Genomic DNA, 17,876 nt, shown 5'->3' with positions numbered 1-17,876 from the left:
GAAAATCAGTATGTTGATTTTAAAGGTCTTCAAGATACATTTTTAATTTGACATTTACATTCTGTTCCAGAATATACTTTGTCAGATAATAATATATTTGTTCTAACTATTCAGTGATAGCCAGCAGGGATGGAAAAATAAAATCTTTTTCAAGACAGGGGTCTGTACATTAAGATTTGTGGGGGGCCACCTAGGTGGCTCAGTCGATTAAGCGTCCAACTCTTGATCTCAGCTCAGGTCTTGATCTCAGGGTCATGAGTTTGAGCCCTGCATTAGGCTCTATGCTGGGCATGGAGCCTAGTTTAAAAAACAAACAAACAAAACCTGTGAGTCAATTCTGAGCCATTGCTTAATTTTGTATAGGCTACAAGCTAAGAATCGTTTTTATGTTTTTGAAGTATTGAAAGAAAAATAAAGAATAATTTTTGTGACGTGTAAATTATATGAAATTGCAGATTTCAATGTTCATAAATAAAGTTTATGGATATATTGACAGTATTCTGAAATAAAATTAATAGATATTGCAATTTTTCCTATACACATAAAAACATTATAATGCCCTGACTCTAAAAAAGGAGAAATTAAAGGAGAATAATTTAAAATAAAATATACATCTTAATATATAAATTCTTAGATTGACAGCATTAGACAACATAATGAATAGTCAGATACTTGAACCTGCTTATAATGAATAATTTTGGAACATGTGGTGAATATTAAAAATGCAAGACTAGTTTGTCTTTAATGTATAATGGAATTCATTTCTATGATCAGATAATTATAGGTTTTTCACTTGCAAAAAGATGAGTGGTATAAATATCTTTGAAGGTCTAAAATAAATTTTAAGACAGTATAATCAATAGGACTGGAAGAGGGAAGGCAAAAATAACTTTGTCCATTGCTCAGAGTAAAGACTTAAAAGATACACTGAAGGACACCTGGGTGGCTCAGATGGCTAAGCGTCTGCCTTTGGCTCAGGTCATGACATCCAGGTTCTAGGATCGAGCCCCATGTTGGGCTTCCAGCTCAGTCAGTGGGGAGTCTGCTTCTCCCTCCCCCCCTGCTTGTTCTCTCTCTCTCTCTCTCTCTCTCTCATAAATAAACAAATAAATAAATAAATAAAAATCTTTAAAAAAATCTGTTGAATCCTTTATTTCTTTCTGTATCAGTTCATGATGTCATAAAAATAGACACTGGACAGAAATACTACAATTCCCATTTATGAGAAAAACGGAAAGCAGAAAGAAATCAGATGGTCAAAGATTTTTTTAATTAAAAACGCATTTAAAACAATATGTCTCACAAAATAAAATAACATATAAAAGCCAACAAGTGGGGGCGCCTGGGTGGCTCAGTCCTTAAGCATCTGCCTTCCGCTCAGGTCATGAACCCAGCGTTCTGGGGTGGAGCCCTGCATCAGGCTCCCTGCTCAGCGGTAAACCTGCTTCTCCCTCTCCCACTTCCCCTGCTTGTGTTCCCTCTTCCGTTGTCTCTCTCTCTCTCTGTCAAATACAAAAATAAATAAAATCTTAAAAAAAAAAACCCAACAAGTATAATTGATAAATGTAAATAGGATAAACTTCCCATCAAAAGGGAGGTATCTTCACATTAGATTACAATGTAAATTTCCTAAGTTTTGGATCTGTGAATGTTGAAAATAAGGTTTAATTCAGACTAGAAAACAGTAAACCTCAGTCTATATCTTTGTCTCTCTCAGTTTCTCTGTCACACATACACACACAACTTCCTGATGATCAGGGTTGAGTCCGTGATGAAGTTTAAGTAGTTATAAATATCTTTATAGATGGAAAATCCCTCTGCCGACTCTAAGACAAAATAAATGCATTAGTTGTGTGAGACTTTAAATGAGGTTAGATCTTAGTCCATGGCATATTAAATGCAAAAATTATAGCAATTATGGCAGCCCTAAATAACATAACTAGCAATTTAGAACACATACACAAACATGTATAAAGAATATGACCTCTTTGAAAGTGTCCATTGAATATCAGAAACTATACAGAATCTAAACCATATATAACATTTCAAATTACAGAAAATTAAAAAAGCATTCTCTGATCACAAGGCAGTAAGAGCAGACATTTATAATAAAATTAGGAAACAGGAAAAACCTACCACATGGAAATTTATTTATTTTGGCAACTCTAAGCTTAAAGTGGAAATGAAGCCACTTTGGTGAAACTTCTATATATTAGAACTTAATAGGACACAGCTAAATTGCTCAAAATTCCGTGTTTTAGGGCTCTTGGGTAGCTTAGTCGTCTAAGTGTCAGGTCATGATCTCAGAGTCCCTGAATTGAGTCTGGTGTCGGGCTCCCTGCTTAGTGGGGAGTCTGGTTCTCCCTCTGACTCTCTCCTCTCTTGTGCTTTCTCTGTCTCTCTGTCTCTCAAATAAATAAATAAAATCTTAAAAAAAACCTCCTTGTTTTAAATAGTTAAGTATTGAGGAAGGTAAGAAAATAACTTAAGCACCCAACTGAGTAAGTTAGAAAAAGAAGAAAATAAACCTAAATAAAGTAAGAAAATAAAGTATAAACGTGAAAAAAATGAATTATTAAAAACAGAATTACTCAGTTAATGAGCTTTTTTTTTTTAAAGGTTTTATTTATTTATTTGACAGAGATAGAGACAGCCAGCAAGAGAGGGAACACAAGCAGGGGGAGTGGGAGAGGAAGAAGCAGGCTCATAGCGGAGGAGCCTGATGTGGGGCTTGATCCCATAATGCCAGGATCACGCCCTGAGCTGAAGGCAGACGCTCAACTGCTGTGCCACGCAGGCGCCCCCAGTTAATGAGCTTTTTAAAACAAAAGATGCAAATTGTTAGTAACCCATTCAGGTACAACTAGGAGAAACTGCAAGTTTATAGAATAAGAAATGAAAGTGAGGAAATAATTACAGGTACACTGATAGAAAAAAAAAATCAGAGTAAACACTTTGCTCATACTTATTGCAAATAGACTTGGGATCTTGGATGAAAGATTTCATTATCCCGGAAACATAAATGATTTGAACTGATTCTAGAAGAGACCAGAAAATCTACTCAGGACAATTACAATGGAAAAATAAGGAAAGTTGTCAAACAGAGAATAATAAACCTAACTGGAAATGTGGGGGATCTAAAAGAATTGTAAAATACTGCTGAAGAAACAGAGAAAATTTGAATCAAGACCTAACATAAGCCTAGGGGAAAGACTAAGCATCACAAGAATTCACTTTTCCCTTAATGTATACGTTTGACATGATTGTGAAGAAAATACTATCAGGATACATTTTGTTTGTTTTTGGAAGTAAGTTGGTGCTAAACCAAAGAATATAGTTGCAAAACATGTAGGCAAAATCTGAAGAAAAAGATTAATGAAAGAGCACTCATTCCTACAAGATGTCACAACATGTTATGATGAATCAGTAATTAAAACTTTGGTACAAGTAAAGAATGGATAATGTCTACAATTATTTCAAATTCTTGTAAGAAGTTGGTATATATCCTATAGACTGCATTTCTAATAAATGAGAAAAAATTATTCAGTAAATAGGGCAACTAGGTAATGGTCTAGAAAAATAGAAATTTATATCTCTGGTGTCATAGTTTATTATTATTTTTAAAATATTTGAGAGAGCGCACACAAGCAGGTGGAGGAGCAGAGGGAGAGGGAGAAGCAGACTCCCTGCTGAGCCGGGAGCCTCACATGGGGCCGGATCCCAGGACTCCAAGATCATGACCTAAGCCAAAGGCAGATGCTTAACCCACTAAGCCACCCAGGCCTCTCTCTGCTGTCATATTTTAAAATAAACTTCAGATGGAATGAATATCTGAATGGAAAAAAAAAAAGAAACTTGATAAGTATTAGAAGAAAATATAAGTTTAAAAAATCTTGTAGAAGAAAGTAAAGCAGAGGGAGATAATGCAGGGAGGCAGCTGGTAGAGTGTGGAGAGCTGCAGTTTGAAACAGAGTAGACAAATGGCCTTAGTGAGAGCTATCATTGAGTCAATACCTGAAGGAGGTGAGGGAATATGCCTTGCATGTTTGGGGACTATCAGTTGCATTGGCTCCTGAGGTAGGAATAGGCTTGGAATTTCCTAGGTTTTCCTTTGTGCCAGTGTAACTGGAAGAAGGGGGAGCAGGGGTGGGGTGGGGAGGAGGCAAATCCCATACATTTTGTAATCACTTTGCCTTTTTCATGAGGTTGAGCAGGAAGCCTTTAAAAGATTTTGAACCAAAATAATGATGATTTGACTTGTTTAAAAATGGACTATGAGGGTCAAGTATGGAAGCAGGGTATCAGTATGGAGCCTATTATGATAATACAGACGTGAGATAATGGTAGCTTGAATGAGAGGCATGGCAGTGAGCTATTGAGAAGTGCTTAGATTTGTTACATTTTGAAGTTTAAGCTGAAAGAGTTGCTATTAAAATTAATAAAAGGGATGGGGTTAGTTAATAAAATGAGGAAGATGCTTGGTGGGGAATTCAGAAACTCAGTTTAGGACAGATTAAGATACTTGTTAGATTAAAATTGGAGCTGTCAAGTAGGTATGAGCCAATACGAGAGAGGTCTGGTATGTGAGACAAACATTTGATCATCATCAGTGTATAGTTTTAAAGTCACAAGACTAAATGAGATCCCCAAAGAAGTCCACGTAGATGAAAAAATGAAGCATGAGGATACTTGTACTGGGGGATACTTGAATGTGGAAGTGGATGCAGGAGAAGGAAGGAACAGTCTATACTGTGATGGAGCTGCTAGTGAGGTATGAGAAGAACCGTCTCTGTTGAGGAGGGAGCTATTCTCTAAGTCAGCTACTGCTGATATTCAAGCAAGATAAGAATTCAGAGTTGACTATTAGATTTAGCAACCTGAAGGTCAACGTTGACCTTGATAGAGCATTTCCAGTGGTGAAGATGAAAGCTTGGTTCCATAGGGTTAAAGCGAATGGGAGGAGAAAAACTGGAGCCAGTGAGTATGGACAACTTTTTTTGCAACAGTTCTGCTATCAGAAAGGAAAGAAATAAGGTGGCAGCTAAAATGGAATGAGGATTTTAAGAGATATTTTGTTTTGTTTGTGTTTTACTTGAAGAAAACATACTGAAAGGCTTATGAGAAAGATCTAGGAGAATGGAAAAATTAATGAGAGAGGAGAGAGAAGGAGAATTGAGGAAGCAATCCTGGATTAGGTAAGCAAAAATGAGATCTAATGCACAAGTAGGTGCATTAGTCAGGTATAGGAGCTTTGATCCTTCCTCAGAGTGATAAGGGAGGTGGCAGAGTATATCAGAATATATATTCTGGTAAATGGAGAGTGTGGTGATGGGAGCCTTTGGAAATTATCTTCTTAATCTTTTTATATTTTTGCTAAACCAGAGAGCAAAATAATCTGCTGAAAGTGATAATGAAGAAGGGGATTTGGGAAATTTGAGAAGAATGAAGAAATTGTATGCCTGTCTTTACCCAAATAGAAGAGTCTGTATACAAGGGACTTTACCATAAAGCTAGGCAGTGTTAACGTCCCACTTGAACATAGTGATGTTGAATTTAAAATTAAGTGTATTAAAATGCATGTGATTTTTGACCAAGCACTTCATATTCTAGGTATATTTAATGATACTCTTCCATATGTGAAAGGAGGAGGACACACATGGAAGGATATTTTATTGCAGCATTGTTTAACAGTGAAAGATTAGAAAGTAAATGTTCCTCATTAATAAACTGGTGAAATAATTTATGATACATTCATATGTTTGAATTCTGTACGACCATTGGGAAAAAATAAGGTACCCTAGTATGAACTAATATGAAATGATTGTCAGGATACTGTGGAGAGGGCAAGGTATAAGTCAATATGTATGATTTCATCCCATGTGTTTAGTTAGATGAAAGAATATGAATACATAGATGCTTGTTTATTCACAGGGTAATGCTAGTAGGATGCATAAGCTGAAAATACTGGTTGCCTCCAGGGAGGGCAGTTGGGTGCTTATTTGGCAAGATTGGAAGGAAGACTTGCTTTTTCTCTATGTGATTTTTGAACCATTGCCTATATACATATCGTTTTAGAAAAAGTTTCAAGAAAATATTCGGGCCAGGTTGTGGTGGATCCTCAGTGGTAGCTGGAATATGGATTTTACATTGTGGTAAATGAGCAGAATTATGTGAACAGAGCTGTGTTTTTGAAAATTTACCTTTTTATCAGTCGTTCAAATAGATTAGAAAAGAGAAGGTCAGAAGGAGCAGACTTGGTAAAGAAGCTGTTGCAATAGCCCAGATTAGTGTTAATGCATGCCTAATTCATATTTCTGTGAATTTCTCAAATGTCGTGTTCTGGTTTTTTAACATCTTATTTTCCATCCATCAGTTAGGTCAGCATTTGGCAGATAACAGGCATACTGGATATTTGATGGCTGAAAATATTCATGCATCATCCACTTTATTCCAGTAGGCCTCAGTAATCAGTGTCTCTTGAATTTCTGTAGCGTCTTCTGTTTCTATCATTTGGCATCTGCTTTTATTATGTTATAATCTTTCCCAGTAATTATAATCCCCATGAGGCTGTCTTACTCTTTATCTGCCTATGTTTAACTTGTTGTAAAGGATACATTGTTATTTTATCACCATTGTACATATAATATAGTATGTATAATTCTGTTATTACTATTGTTTATTTTGACTTTGGATATGTTCTTTGAAGACCAGTCCTTTTATTCTCATTAAAATGGAAGTGTTTTCTCTAAGATTTATTTATTTGAGGGGTGAGGAGCAGAGGCAGAGGGAGAGAATCCTCAAATAGACTCCTTCTTGAGCACAGAGTCTGACACGGGGCTCAGTCCCAGGATCCTGAGATCATGACCTAAGCTGAAATCAAGATTCAGATGCTTAACTGACTGAGTCAACCAGGTGCCCCAAAATGGGAGTTTTTTGTAGTGATTGAGAGCATAGACTCTTGAACCAGATTGCTTGAATTTGAATTATCTAGTGAAGTTTGGGCAAATTACTTAACATCAGTATAACTTGGAGATTGGAAGATTATTTAACATCAATATACAGTGGAGATTTGAAGATCAAATACATTTTATGTGAGTGCTTAACACAATGTTTTATACATAGTGAGTATTATGTATGTTATGGTTTAGCTATTATTATTGATTGATTTTGGAGAAAGTCAGTTGAATAACATAAATTCTTATTTACCTTCCCTATGTTTGATCTGCCTATTTCTTTTTATTAAAATGGCCAAATTCTTTCTTTCCTTGAAATTATAGCAGCCTCTGTCTCCTGAGGCACACTATCTTGGTGATGAATTGGATCTCTAACAACTGTGTTCCCTTTACATTTTCTTTTGATAAGTAGGATTCCAGTGTTAAGAGATATTAATCCACTTTGTTAATACTTGTTTTGTAATTGCAAAACCAGTATGACACAGTAGGAGCACTAATTCCCTTGTTGAGTTATTGCCGTCTTTGCATTGCCTCGTTCCACACTGTACTAGAGGGATGAGTTAATCACCTGTCCTGTGTGGTCTGTTGCCTTGATGCTTAATCACTTGACTGATGGCCCTTTTGACAAAGACTATAGCCAGTTTCCTACAGCTGAATTAACCTTTTACAACTATTTAAATAAATCACTTTTTAAAAACAGTTGAAACATTCCAAGTGTGAAAGAAAAATGCAGCTTATTTCCAAGTTTAAAATAAGTCCCCATTAATCTTATTTCAAAGCAAATGTTTGTATATTTTGAAATTTTAAAAAATTCTGTGAAACTGAATTTATCATTGCAATAAGCTTTCATAAACCACTTGCTTTAAGAATTAACTGGTGGGGGCGCCTGGGTGGCACAGCGGTTAAGCGTCTGCCTTCGGCTCAGGGTGTGATCCTGGCGTTGTGGGATCGAGCCCCATATCAGGCTCCTCCGCTGTGAGCCTGCTTCTTCCTCTCCCACTCCCCCTGCTTGTGTTCCCTCTCTCGCTGGCTGTCTCTATCTCTGTCGAATAAATAATAAATAAAATCTTAAAAAAAAAAAAAAAAGAATTAACTGATGGTCGCCTGCCTGGCTCAGGCGGTAAAGTATCTGCCTTTGCCTCAGGTCATGATCCTGAGGTCCTGGGATCAAGTTCCGAGTCGGGCTCCCTTCCTCTTCTCCCTTCACCCCTCCCCCGTGCTTGTGATCACTTTCTCTCTCTCTCTCTCTCTCTCTCTCTCTCTCAAATAAATAAATGAAATTTGAAAAAAAAAGAATTACTGGTGATAGTGGATAGTAGAAATGAATTTTGTATAACAAGCAAAACTTATTACACATTTTTAAACTTCATTGCACAAGTGGGAATGTTTCAATTTGTTTACTTTTCATTCTGCTTTTGTTTCAACTTAACTAGACACTGTTGAATTATTTTTGTTTGTTATCAGATTTTATAATTAAAGCAGCTGAAGTATTGTATTATGAAACAAGAGGCTGTCCATTTTGGAGTAGCCCTGAAAAACTCTCTGTACCTAAAAACTAAACTCTTCATTTGAGTTGTTCCGCTGTTAATTTGAGTTGTTCTGTGATATGTTTTTAAAATCTAATTATGTTTATGTTTACAATCAGATAGGATTAAATCCGTCAGCGTTTGGAAACAAATGATTCCGTGTTTGGAAGCACTTAAATCCTGCTTCTTAGTGATGTGTGGAACTACTTGGATTTTTTTTAAAAAGGCAGCTGTTTATCTCCCTTTTTACCAGAATTTACTGGAATTATTATTCTTTATACTTTTTGGTCGGTATTTTTATTAGAATTTTATTGTTTTTAAATTATAAAAAATATAAATATCCCAAAATATTAAAAAAGGATACTGTATAGATACTTGATACCCCAATATTTAAGAAGAAAACATAACTAGAACGTAAGAAAATAACAATGAAGTTAAAAGAAAAAGTTAACTTTTAAAAAAGATTTATTTATTTATTTTAGAGGGAGAGAGAGAATCTCAAGTAGACTCTCCACTGAGTGCAGAGCCTGATGTGGGGCTTGATCTCATGCCCTTATGGCCTGAGATCATGACCAAGAGTCATATGCTTTAATCAAGAGTCAGACGCTTTACCCAACTGCACCACCCAGGTGCCCCTAAAAGGTTAATTTTTAGTATTAGTTAAGAATGAGCTAATGCAGCTAAATAATAACCTTTCTTGAAAAAAGAGAGCTATCGTATTTACATCATCAAATCAATTCCTTTGACAGCTGTTTTTGTTTATATGGTAATTTTCTCCCTGCATTGCCTTGGGCTGTTATTTTAATAAACTAGTGTTTAAACTTCTTTTTTCTTAAAACCTGATAGGTTGGAAATGGCCTATTAATTTTTACTTCTACAACACTAGAATGCTGTCGATTTATTAGCCTCGTATATTTGTAGGTGGAGTAAAAGTATTTAACTAGTTCTTCCTTGAAGTCTCGGCCATGCCCAAACCTCCTAAGTTAAGGATAGGATTTCAGTTCCGATAACTGTTGTTTGCCAGACACAGTAATATTTCTCCTTCAGTGGCATTAGGCTATGGGTGTAAATTGAATCAGGATGGATGAATAGTTGCCATCAATATAGTTATGCTGCATTAGAATCTGTAGGGCAGATAACAGCTGAGTCAGCAGTTCAGTTACAGTTGTTGTACAAATAAATTCATTGCATTGCCACATAGTCCTATTTTATTGGAGAGAATATATACTGATTTGTGCTATAGTCAGTAACGTTTAATGAAATTATTTTAAATGGTATAAAATTAAGGAAGGATTTAAAGCTATAATTTAAAAGTGACCATCTCAATGTGTTTTTATGCAAAATATTCTTACTGTGTACCTATTTCTTTTATTTGTCATTAGCTTATTAGCACGCTTTTAACTAAATTATTAACTGATAATTAACTGTTCTATAAAAGGATATCAGAGGCAACCCAGAAAGAAAAGTATGCCATGTAGGTATTTATATACATTTAATGAATGCTCGATATATGCAGAATATCATATCATATCATCTTAGCCATTTACAAGCTGACTGTAGGCAAATTGCTTCACCTCTAATCCTCGGTTTTCTCATGTGTAAAATGTGGATAAAGATAATACCTATCTCATAGGGTCATTATGGGAATTAAGTGAGCTAATATATGCTGAGATTAGGGGTCAGTGAATGTTAGCTGTTATTATTATGTAATTAATTATAGATCAGTGAGGATTCTTACACGTTCTCTAGCCTTATGGCTAAGCTTCTAGAAAAGATGCTTAACTCTTTGAGAAATAATGTATGTGATGATTCATTTCACTCTTCCATTAGGTTACTTAAATTTCTTGCTGGTTATATAGCAACTTTGTTGAGGCTCCAAGTTAAGTTCTATAAAGGTGAATAAGGTCTCCTTTGCTTTGAAGTATCTTATTTTGGAACTTGTATAAGAAGTCAGTAAGAGAGGGGTGAATTCCCTGAGTAACTCTAAAAAAAGGTAGATTTTTAGTTTTTCTCTTGTTTGTGGCATAAGAAATCTGTATTGGAGGTTCATAAGACAGATCATCTTTGGGAGGTTAGAAATGTGTTTGGGAAAAACATAATGATAAGTTAATTATTCTATTTTTATGTGTATTTTATACCTTTGTCATCACTTCCTTTTTTTAATTGCTTCAGTAATTCAGTTTTTATACTAATTTATTAAAATAGCATTAAATACTGTGAAATTCTGTCATCCTCACAAAATGGTAGAAGGGAAATAGTTAGAATTTATGAAAAGATTATTTGATAATTCTCTTTTGACATATTTTTTAATATACCAAACCATTAAATCTTTCCTTGCTACTTTTATAATTTAATTTGTTAGTTAGCCTTTATAGTTGGGTAAGTTGTAATATGGTTACTAAAGTTGAATTGAAAAACATGTCAAGTTTCAAGGAACAAAATACCTGTAAGCAGAATTCTGTAGCTATGCACAGTTCTCTACCACTTGTAATTTGCTATGTCTTGATAATGACTTTATCTGGATATAGATCCTAGTATAATTTGAGGGCATTTCAAGTAGATCTCTTATTCTTATAGACACAATGACTTTAGAAATAGGAAAAAAACTCTGAAATGTTGTCACTGTAAATGTCACAGGGAAAGGCAAATAGTCTTACTGACCAAATATACACTTTCTTCCATAGTATTGAATTTGACCGGGATTGTGACTATTTTGCAATTGCTGGGGTTACAAAGAAAATTAAGGTCTATGAATATGGCACAGTCATTCAGGATGCGGTGGATATTCATTACCCTGAAAATGAAATGACCTGCAATTCCAAAATCAGGTACTTAGATTATTTTTTTGGACATAATGCAGTGTGTGTATGACCTTTAATATCTATGATTCGTATGAGTTTGTTATTTTACCTTTCTGTGAGATTCCCTATTCAGTCATGGTAGACACTGATTGTATACAAAGGATACTTTAGAATCTGTCTTATAGGTAGATATTGGTTGCTTTTTCTCTGTGGGGGTTAGTAGTCATTGTTTTTCTATTTGACAAATGAAAATCTTGTCTTAGTTTCACTTAATCAAATAAAAATTTTTGTTGTAATTGGCTTCAAGGGGTGTTGAATAAAGGATTACTGTAGCCTATGAATAGTGTCTGAAAGTCAGGAATTTTTCCCCAACATGTGCAGGTCTCCAAATTTTATATTGTTTATAATTTTAAGAATTCTTTTTATAAGAACATTGTGCTGCTTTTCATTGAGGGCCTAATATTTAAGTTTCATATAGTAAGGGTTAAAGTTCATAATGAGTGCTTTTCAGATCTGGAATACTGTTAAAAATGCAGAAACTGGGAATTACTTCAGATCTACCTTCCTCGAATCTCAGGGGAATCTTAGAATCTGCATTTTTAAAACAAGTTTCCTAAGCTATTCTCATTGGCACCGGCTTAAAATGGAATGATACAAGGAAATCATCTAATTATAAATTTATGTAGAACTTTGAACATTTTCCAGTTATCCTTATAGTCTTTTTTACCTGAATGAATGACATACATAGTCTAATTCTAATGCAGTCTGTTGGGAATACTGTCCTGTTACACCCAGGCACCCCTTCATAGGATTATACTTCAAATAAATCCACGCAATACACTCGGCGTAATACTTGGCCATTATCAAGATTCATAGTAAATGTTGCTGTAATGACAATGTGGATTAGGGGCTTTACCTTTACTGTCTTGACACGTAAAAATACGGCAATAGTTTATGGCATGTTGGGGTAAATGGAAGAAGCTGTTTAAGGCTGGAAGCTATGGGCTTAGGACTGAAAGGATCAATGTGTAAGAATGCCTAAAGCCAATTTGGAGCATACCAGTTGTGAAGGTGACCTAAATTACCCCAAACCACAGCTAGTAAGTGGCAGATCTGGAATTTGAGCTCAGGTCTATCTTACTCCAAAATTTAGCTCTTTTAACTGTCCATATAACTTCTCCCAGAAATCCAGTAACTATATGTAAACATGCAGACGAATTCTTACAGGCTCTGAAATTTAGCATGAATGCAACCAGTGGAGAGTAAAAGACTTTACTGTTTTCATGTGCTTTGAAGTCATCTAGGTTAATTGCTTTCTAAGTGACTTTTCCCCTTAATATACATTAGTTTTACTACATGATTCACATACGTGTCTCACCAAAAGCATACATTTTTAGTTGTTGCATTCTAGGTTTTGGAGCACTTGAGAATAGCTGAAACCGTAAAACGTTAAAAGCTTCATTCTGTTATATTCAGTCAAAAGCTTATATTAAGATTTTTTTGGGGGGATGTAAATACAGAAACCCAATTCAAATTAGTTTATTAGCTTATATGATTCAGCACAACTTGATCCAGGGGCCTACACAATTTGATTAGGTTTCTGTCATTGTGCTTTGGCATGCTTTGTGTCCTCTTGGCCTCTGTTTTCACTCATAGACATGCTCTCCTCATGTATGAAAGATGGCCAGTGGTGGCTGCAGGCTTATGTCCATCTTTTGGCTAGTGACTAGAGTGAATAGTGGGAAGGGTCGTTACTTGGTAGTTCAGTAGAAAAACTTGGAAGTTATTTGATAATATTTCTTCTCAGCTGTGTTGTGGGCAGATTAATCATTATGAAGTCATGTAGACCATTTGAAAAGGGTTCTAATGTTTCTTTACACACCAGAATTCTTTGTATTCGTTGGAATTTATTTTTACATAAAGTAAGGCTTAACTATCTTTCTTTCTTTCAGCTGTATCAGTTGGAGTAGTTACCATAAGAATCTGTTAGCCAGCAGTGATTATGAAGGCACTGTCATCCTATGGGATGGATTTACAGGACAGAGGTCAAAGGTTTATCAGGTAAATAAGGATACTAGTTATTTGTTTTAAGGATCACATTTTTGCTTACTGATTATAGTTATAATTACAAGTTAATGATTTATAATTATAAATTTTAAGCCACTATTTAGCATTTTTTATACCTATGCAATAGCAGATAATGCTTACAAGTTTAAAGTCACTAGCATTTTTTATCCTTCTGTAATAGGAAATAATGCTTTTCTGAAGCATTGCTTCAGACTTGTTTTGCATTTGTAGAATGTGTCAAATGAATTTCCAAAATCAATAAAATATGTATATATAAAAAGTTTGGGAATTACTTCACATCTCATTTGTTTTCATGGCCTGTTCTCTCTCCCTCTCACCAGAGCAATAAATTGGTATCAAGCTTTTTGCTTTATTTATTTTAAGATCTATATTCTGTCTGAGATGACTTTGTCTTCCTTTTATATCCAGGAGCACGAGAAAAGGTGTTGGAGTGTTGACTTTAATTTGATGGATCCTAAACTCTTGGCTTCAGGTTCTGATGATGCAAAAGGTACCATTTGACTCCTTCCTACTTTCCCTCACTCCCTTACCCCCAACTTAATTCCTTTTTACTAGCAACGATACAGATATTTATTAAAAATCATAACACTTCTTTGTGATTATTATTCTAAAAATAATCTAAGGACAACAATCTATATCTTTTTTGGAGTGAAAGAAAAATATCTTCATTATAATAATATTTTCTGGATTCATGTCATATGGTGATGTTTTGATAACCAATTCCTTTATATATAACATCAAGTAAACTTTTTTTTGCTGAAATATTTAGACATATCGGTTTGTTATATTCAATTTCTAGTGTATACTGAAGTCTTTTAACTAAGTTTATCATATTTCAAGGAAAAATTTTACATCTTTTTCGACCAATTTAATTGACCTCTTTTATTTTTTCTTATATATCCCTCTTTACTGTTCATTTCTTTTCAGTTGTCCTCCCTGTTTTGTTTTGTTTTGTTTGTTTTGGCCTGGTTCTTCTCACCATTAGATTTACAGAGCCCTGTTAACAGATTTCTGTTACCTTATAGTTAACAGCCCTAATTTTTTTGCCATTCTTTTCTACATGTAACCTCCAGACTTAGATAGGCAAAGATAGTTCTAGTGTTGAAAAGTTTATTTCACAACTAATAGTGCATGCCCTATTCTGTAAGTGGGAAATGAACATGACTGGACTTTCCCCCAAAAGATCAAAAAGTAGCAAGTTGTTTACCCATAGTAGTTTTAGATTGGAATACCTTTCTTCTTGATTGTTTTAAGAAATTATCCTTGAATTTCTAAATTATTTAGAGCATCATATGACAATTGATATTTGTATGTTTGAATACAAAGTTTCACTAATTAATGTTAAATGTTCTTTTTCATAGTATACTGGGGATAGCTTTTATTGAGTTGAATACTTATATTTTTGTACTGAAGATTAATATTTACTCAAAGGTGGTGACTAGTCAGAGTCTTCTCTGGAAAATAGAAGCCATTCGAAACAATTTAAGAAGAAAGAAGTAGAAAGGGATTTTTAAAGTTATTTATTCATGTTAAATTGTATTAAAATACACATAATATAAAATTAACTGTTCTAACCATTTCGAGTGTACTGTTCTGTAGCATTAAGTACCTTCACATTGCAATCTTCACTACCATCGGTCCGCAGAACTTTTTTCATATCACCAAACTGAAACTGTACCCATTAAACATAACTCCCCATTACCCTTTTGCCAGCCCTTTGCAGTCATGTTTCTACTTTCTATGAAACTTACTACTCATAGCTACCTTATATGAGCGGAATCTTAAGTATTTGTCCGTTTGTGACTGGCTTATTTCATTTAGCATAAAGTCTTCAAGGTTCATCCATGTTGTTGCATGTGTCAGGATTTCTTTTAAGACAAGGGTAAATTATAATCTGTTGTGTGAATGTATCACATTTTGTTCATTCGTTCATTCGATGGACAGACATTAGGGTTATTTCTACCTTTTGGGCTCTCATGAAAAATGCCACTATGAACATGAGTGACAAAATATTTTTTTTATGTCTTGGTTTTAGTTCTGGGTATATACTCAGAAGTGGAATTGCTGGATCATATGGTACTTACATGTTTAATTTTTTGAGGAACCATCGTTCTGTTTTCCATAGTGGCTGTACCATTTTACATTTCCACCAGCAGTGCCTAACTATTTCAGTTTCTCCATCTCTTCATCAACATCAGTTATTTCCTTCCTTCCTTCCTTCCTTCCTTCCTTCCTTCCTCCTTCCTTCCTTCCTTCCTTCCTTAATATTAATAACTTTAATGATGTGAAATGGTATCTTATTGTGGTTTTGCTTTGCATTTCCCTAATGATAGTGATGTTGAGTATTTTTTCATGTGTTTATTGGTCATTTGTATGTCTTCGTTGGAGAAATGATTATTCAAGTCCTATGCCCATTTTTTAATTAGGTTTTTGTTTGTTTGTTTTTTTGGCTGTTGTTGTTGAATTGTAGGAGTTCTCTGGATATTCTCTGGATGTTAATTCCCTTAATCAGATATGTGATTTATTGATAGTGTGCTTTGATGCACAAAAATTTTCATATTGCTGAAGTCCAAATTGTCTAATTTTCTATTGTTGCCTGTGCCTTTGGTGTCCTATCCAAGGAGTCATTCGTTACATTGGATTCAGTGTAATGAAGATTTTTGCCCTTTGTTTTCTTCTAAGAGTTTTATAGTTTTAGCTCTTATGTGTCCTTGATCCATTTTGAGTTAACTTTTGTATATGGTGTAAAGTAAGGTTCTGACTTCATTCTTTTACATGTGAATATCCATTTTTCCCAGCACCACTTGTTAAAAAGATCGTCCTTTCCTCATTGAAAGGTCTTGGCACCCTTGTCAAGAATAATTTGATTATACCTTTAAGGGTTTGTTTCTAGAGTCTTTCTCTTGGTTGGTCTGTTTTTTTTATTGCCACTATTTTACTGTTTTGTAGCTTTGTTTTGAAATCAGGAAGTGTGAATCCTCCATCTTTTTTCTTTTTTTTCCCCCAAGTTTGTTTTGGCTATTTAGGGTCTACTAAGATCCCATATGAATTTTAGGTGGATTTTATTTTATCATTTCTTCTGATTACTTTGGATTTAATTTTCTCTTCGTTTTCTAGTTTCCTAAATTGAAAGCTTGAGTTATTGATTGTAGATCTTTTCTCTTTGCTAACATATGCATTTAATGTTATAAAAGTCCCTTTAAGTATTGTATCCCACAAGTTTTGTTAAGTTTTATTTTAATTTTATCTCAAAATACTAAAAATTGTTTTTGAGATTTCTTATTTGACTTATGTATTATTTAGAAGTGTGTTGTTTAACCTCTGGGCATTTTGGAATTTTCTAGCTTTCTGTTACTGATTTCCAGTTTAATTCATTTGTAGTCTAAGAGATACATTATTTAATTTCTCCTGTTTTAAATTTGTTAAGGTGTGTTTATAGCCTAGAATGTGGTCTGTCTTGGTGAATATCTCATGTGAGTTTGAGAAGAATGTATGTTCTAGTTAGAGAAAGTAGTCTGTAGGTATCATTTATATTCATTTGATGGTGTTCTCAATTCAGCCATGTCCTTACTGATTTCTCCCTGCTGGTTCTGTCCATTCCTGATTGAGGGGTGTGTACTTTTTAGATTCTACATTAACCTAGGTATTTTTCTTCTTTCCCTGTAACTATTGTCTTGATTTATAGCTTTACAGTAGTTCTTCAAGTCTAGTAATAGGAGTCTTCCATCTACGTTCTTGAAAATGATTTTAGCTCTTGACTTCTGTGCTCTTCCATATACGTTCTAGAATCAGGTTGCCAGTACTTACGGAAAAGCCTGCTGAGATTTTGATTAAGATAGTATTGAATCTGTAGATCATTTGGGGGGAAATTGATACCTTAATACATTGAGATTTCTATTCCATGAACATGTTTTTTGTTTGTTTTGTTTTTAAGATTTTATTTATTGGGGGGCCTCGGTGGCTCAGTCGTTAGGTGTCCGCCTTCGGCTCTGGTCAAGATCCCAGGGTCTTGGGATCAAGCCCTGCATTGGGCTCCCTGCTCTGCAGGAAGCCTGCCTGCTTTTCCCCCTCCCATTCCTCCTGCTCCCCCTGCTCTCACGAACCTGAACTAATGACCTGAGCCAAAATCAAGAGTTGGATGCTTAACCAACTGGGCACCCCCCAAACAACTGATTTTTAAATATAAATTGTGTTTCAACAAATTTGCTGAAGTCCCTCTTTAGGTTTAAGAGATTATGTTTGGATATTCCTTGGGCCAATCATGTCAGCAGACAGAGCTGTAGAGGTCGCTTTTAAGCAACAGGCTTGAGCAATGGAACCTTGAGTAAGGTTAAAAGGGCCCACAGTGACCACCAGGTTGAATGCAGACAGACTCATTAGGCAACCCACCACAAAATAACCATAAGCCCTAGCTGACCAGTGGGCTACTTACAACCAGGCACAGTTACCAAAAAAGGAAAATTCCGTATGTTCCCATACCTCCTCACTCCCCACTTAACTGCAGCCCC

At 34.9% G+C, this 17,876-nt stretch overlaps 1 protein-coding gene across 6 annotated transcripts in view; it reads left to right on the top strand.

The window, feature by feature from the left end:
• COP1 (COP1 E3 ubiquitin ligase) overlaps positions 1-17,876 on the top strand; it is a 238,821-nt gene that overhangs the window by 123,940 nt on the left and 97,005 nt on the right. For all 6 annotated transcript variants that reach the window (XR_005836379.1, XM_040636243.1, XM_040636242.1 and 3 more), the window contains 3 exons: positions 11,164-11,307; positions 13,233-13,341; positions 13,777-13,858. Coding sequence is in view for 5 of the 6 variants with exons in the window: in XM_040636243.1 (XP_040492177.1) it covers positions 11,164-11,307; positions 13,233-13,341; positions 13,777-13,858 (335 nt within the window). In the remaining variant the exon portion in view is untranslated. The remainder of the gene's footprint in view (positions 1-11,163; positions 11,308-13,232; positions 13,342-13,776; positions 13,859-17,876) is intronic.

Source organism: Ursus maritimus, unplaced genomic scaffold (genome assembly GCF_017311325.1).
Source record: "Ursus maritimus isolate PB19 unplaced genomic scaffold, ASM1731132v1 scaffold_2, whole genome shotgun sequence".
Taxonomy (NCBI): domain Eukaryota; kingdom Metazoa; phylum Chordata; class Mammalia; order Carnivora; family Ursidae; genus Ursus; species Ursus maritimus.
The sequence above is the reverse complement of the archived record's forward strand: the minus strand, read 5'-3'. Positions and strand labels throughout refer to the sequence as shown.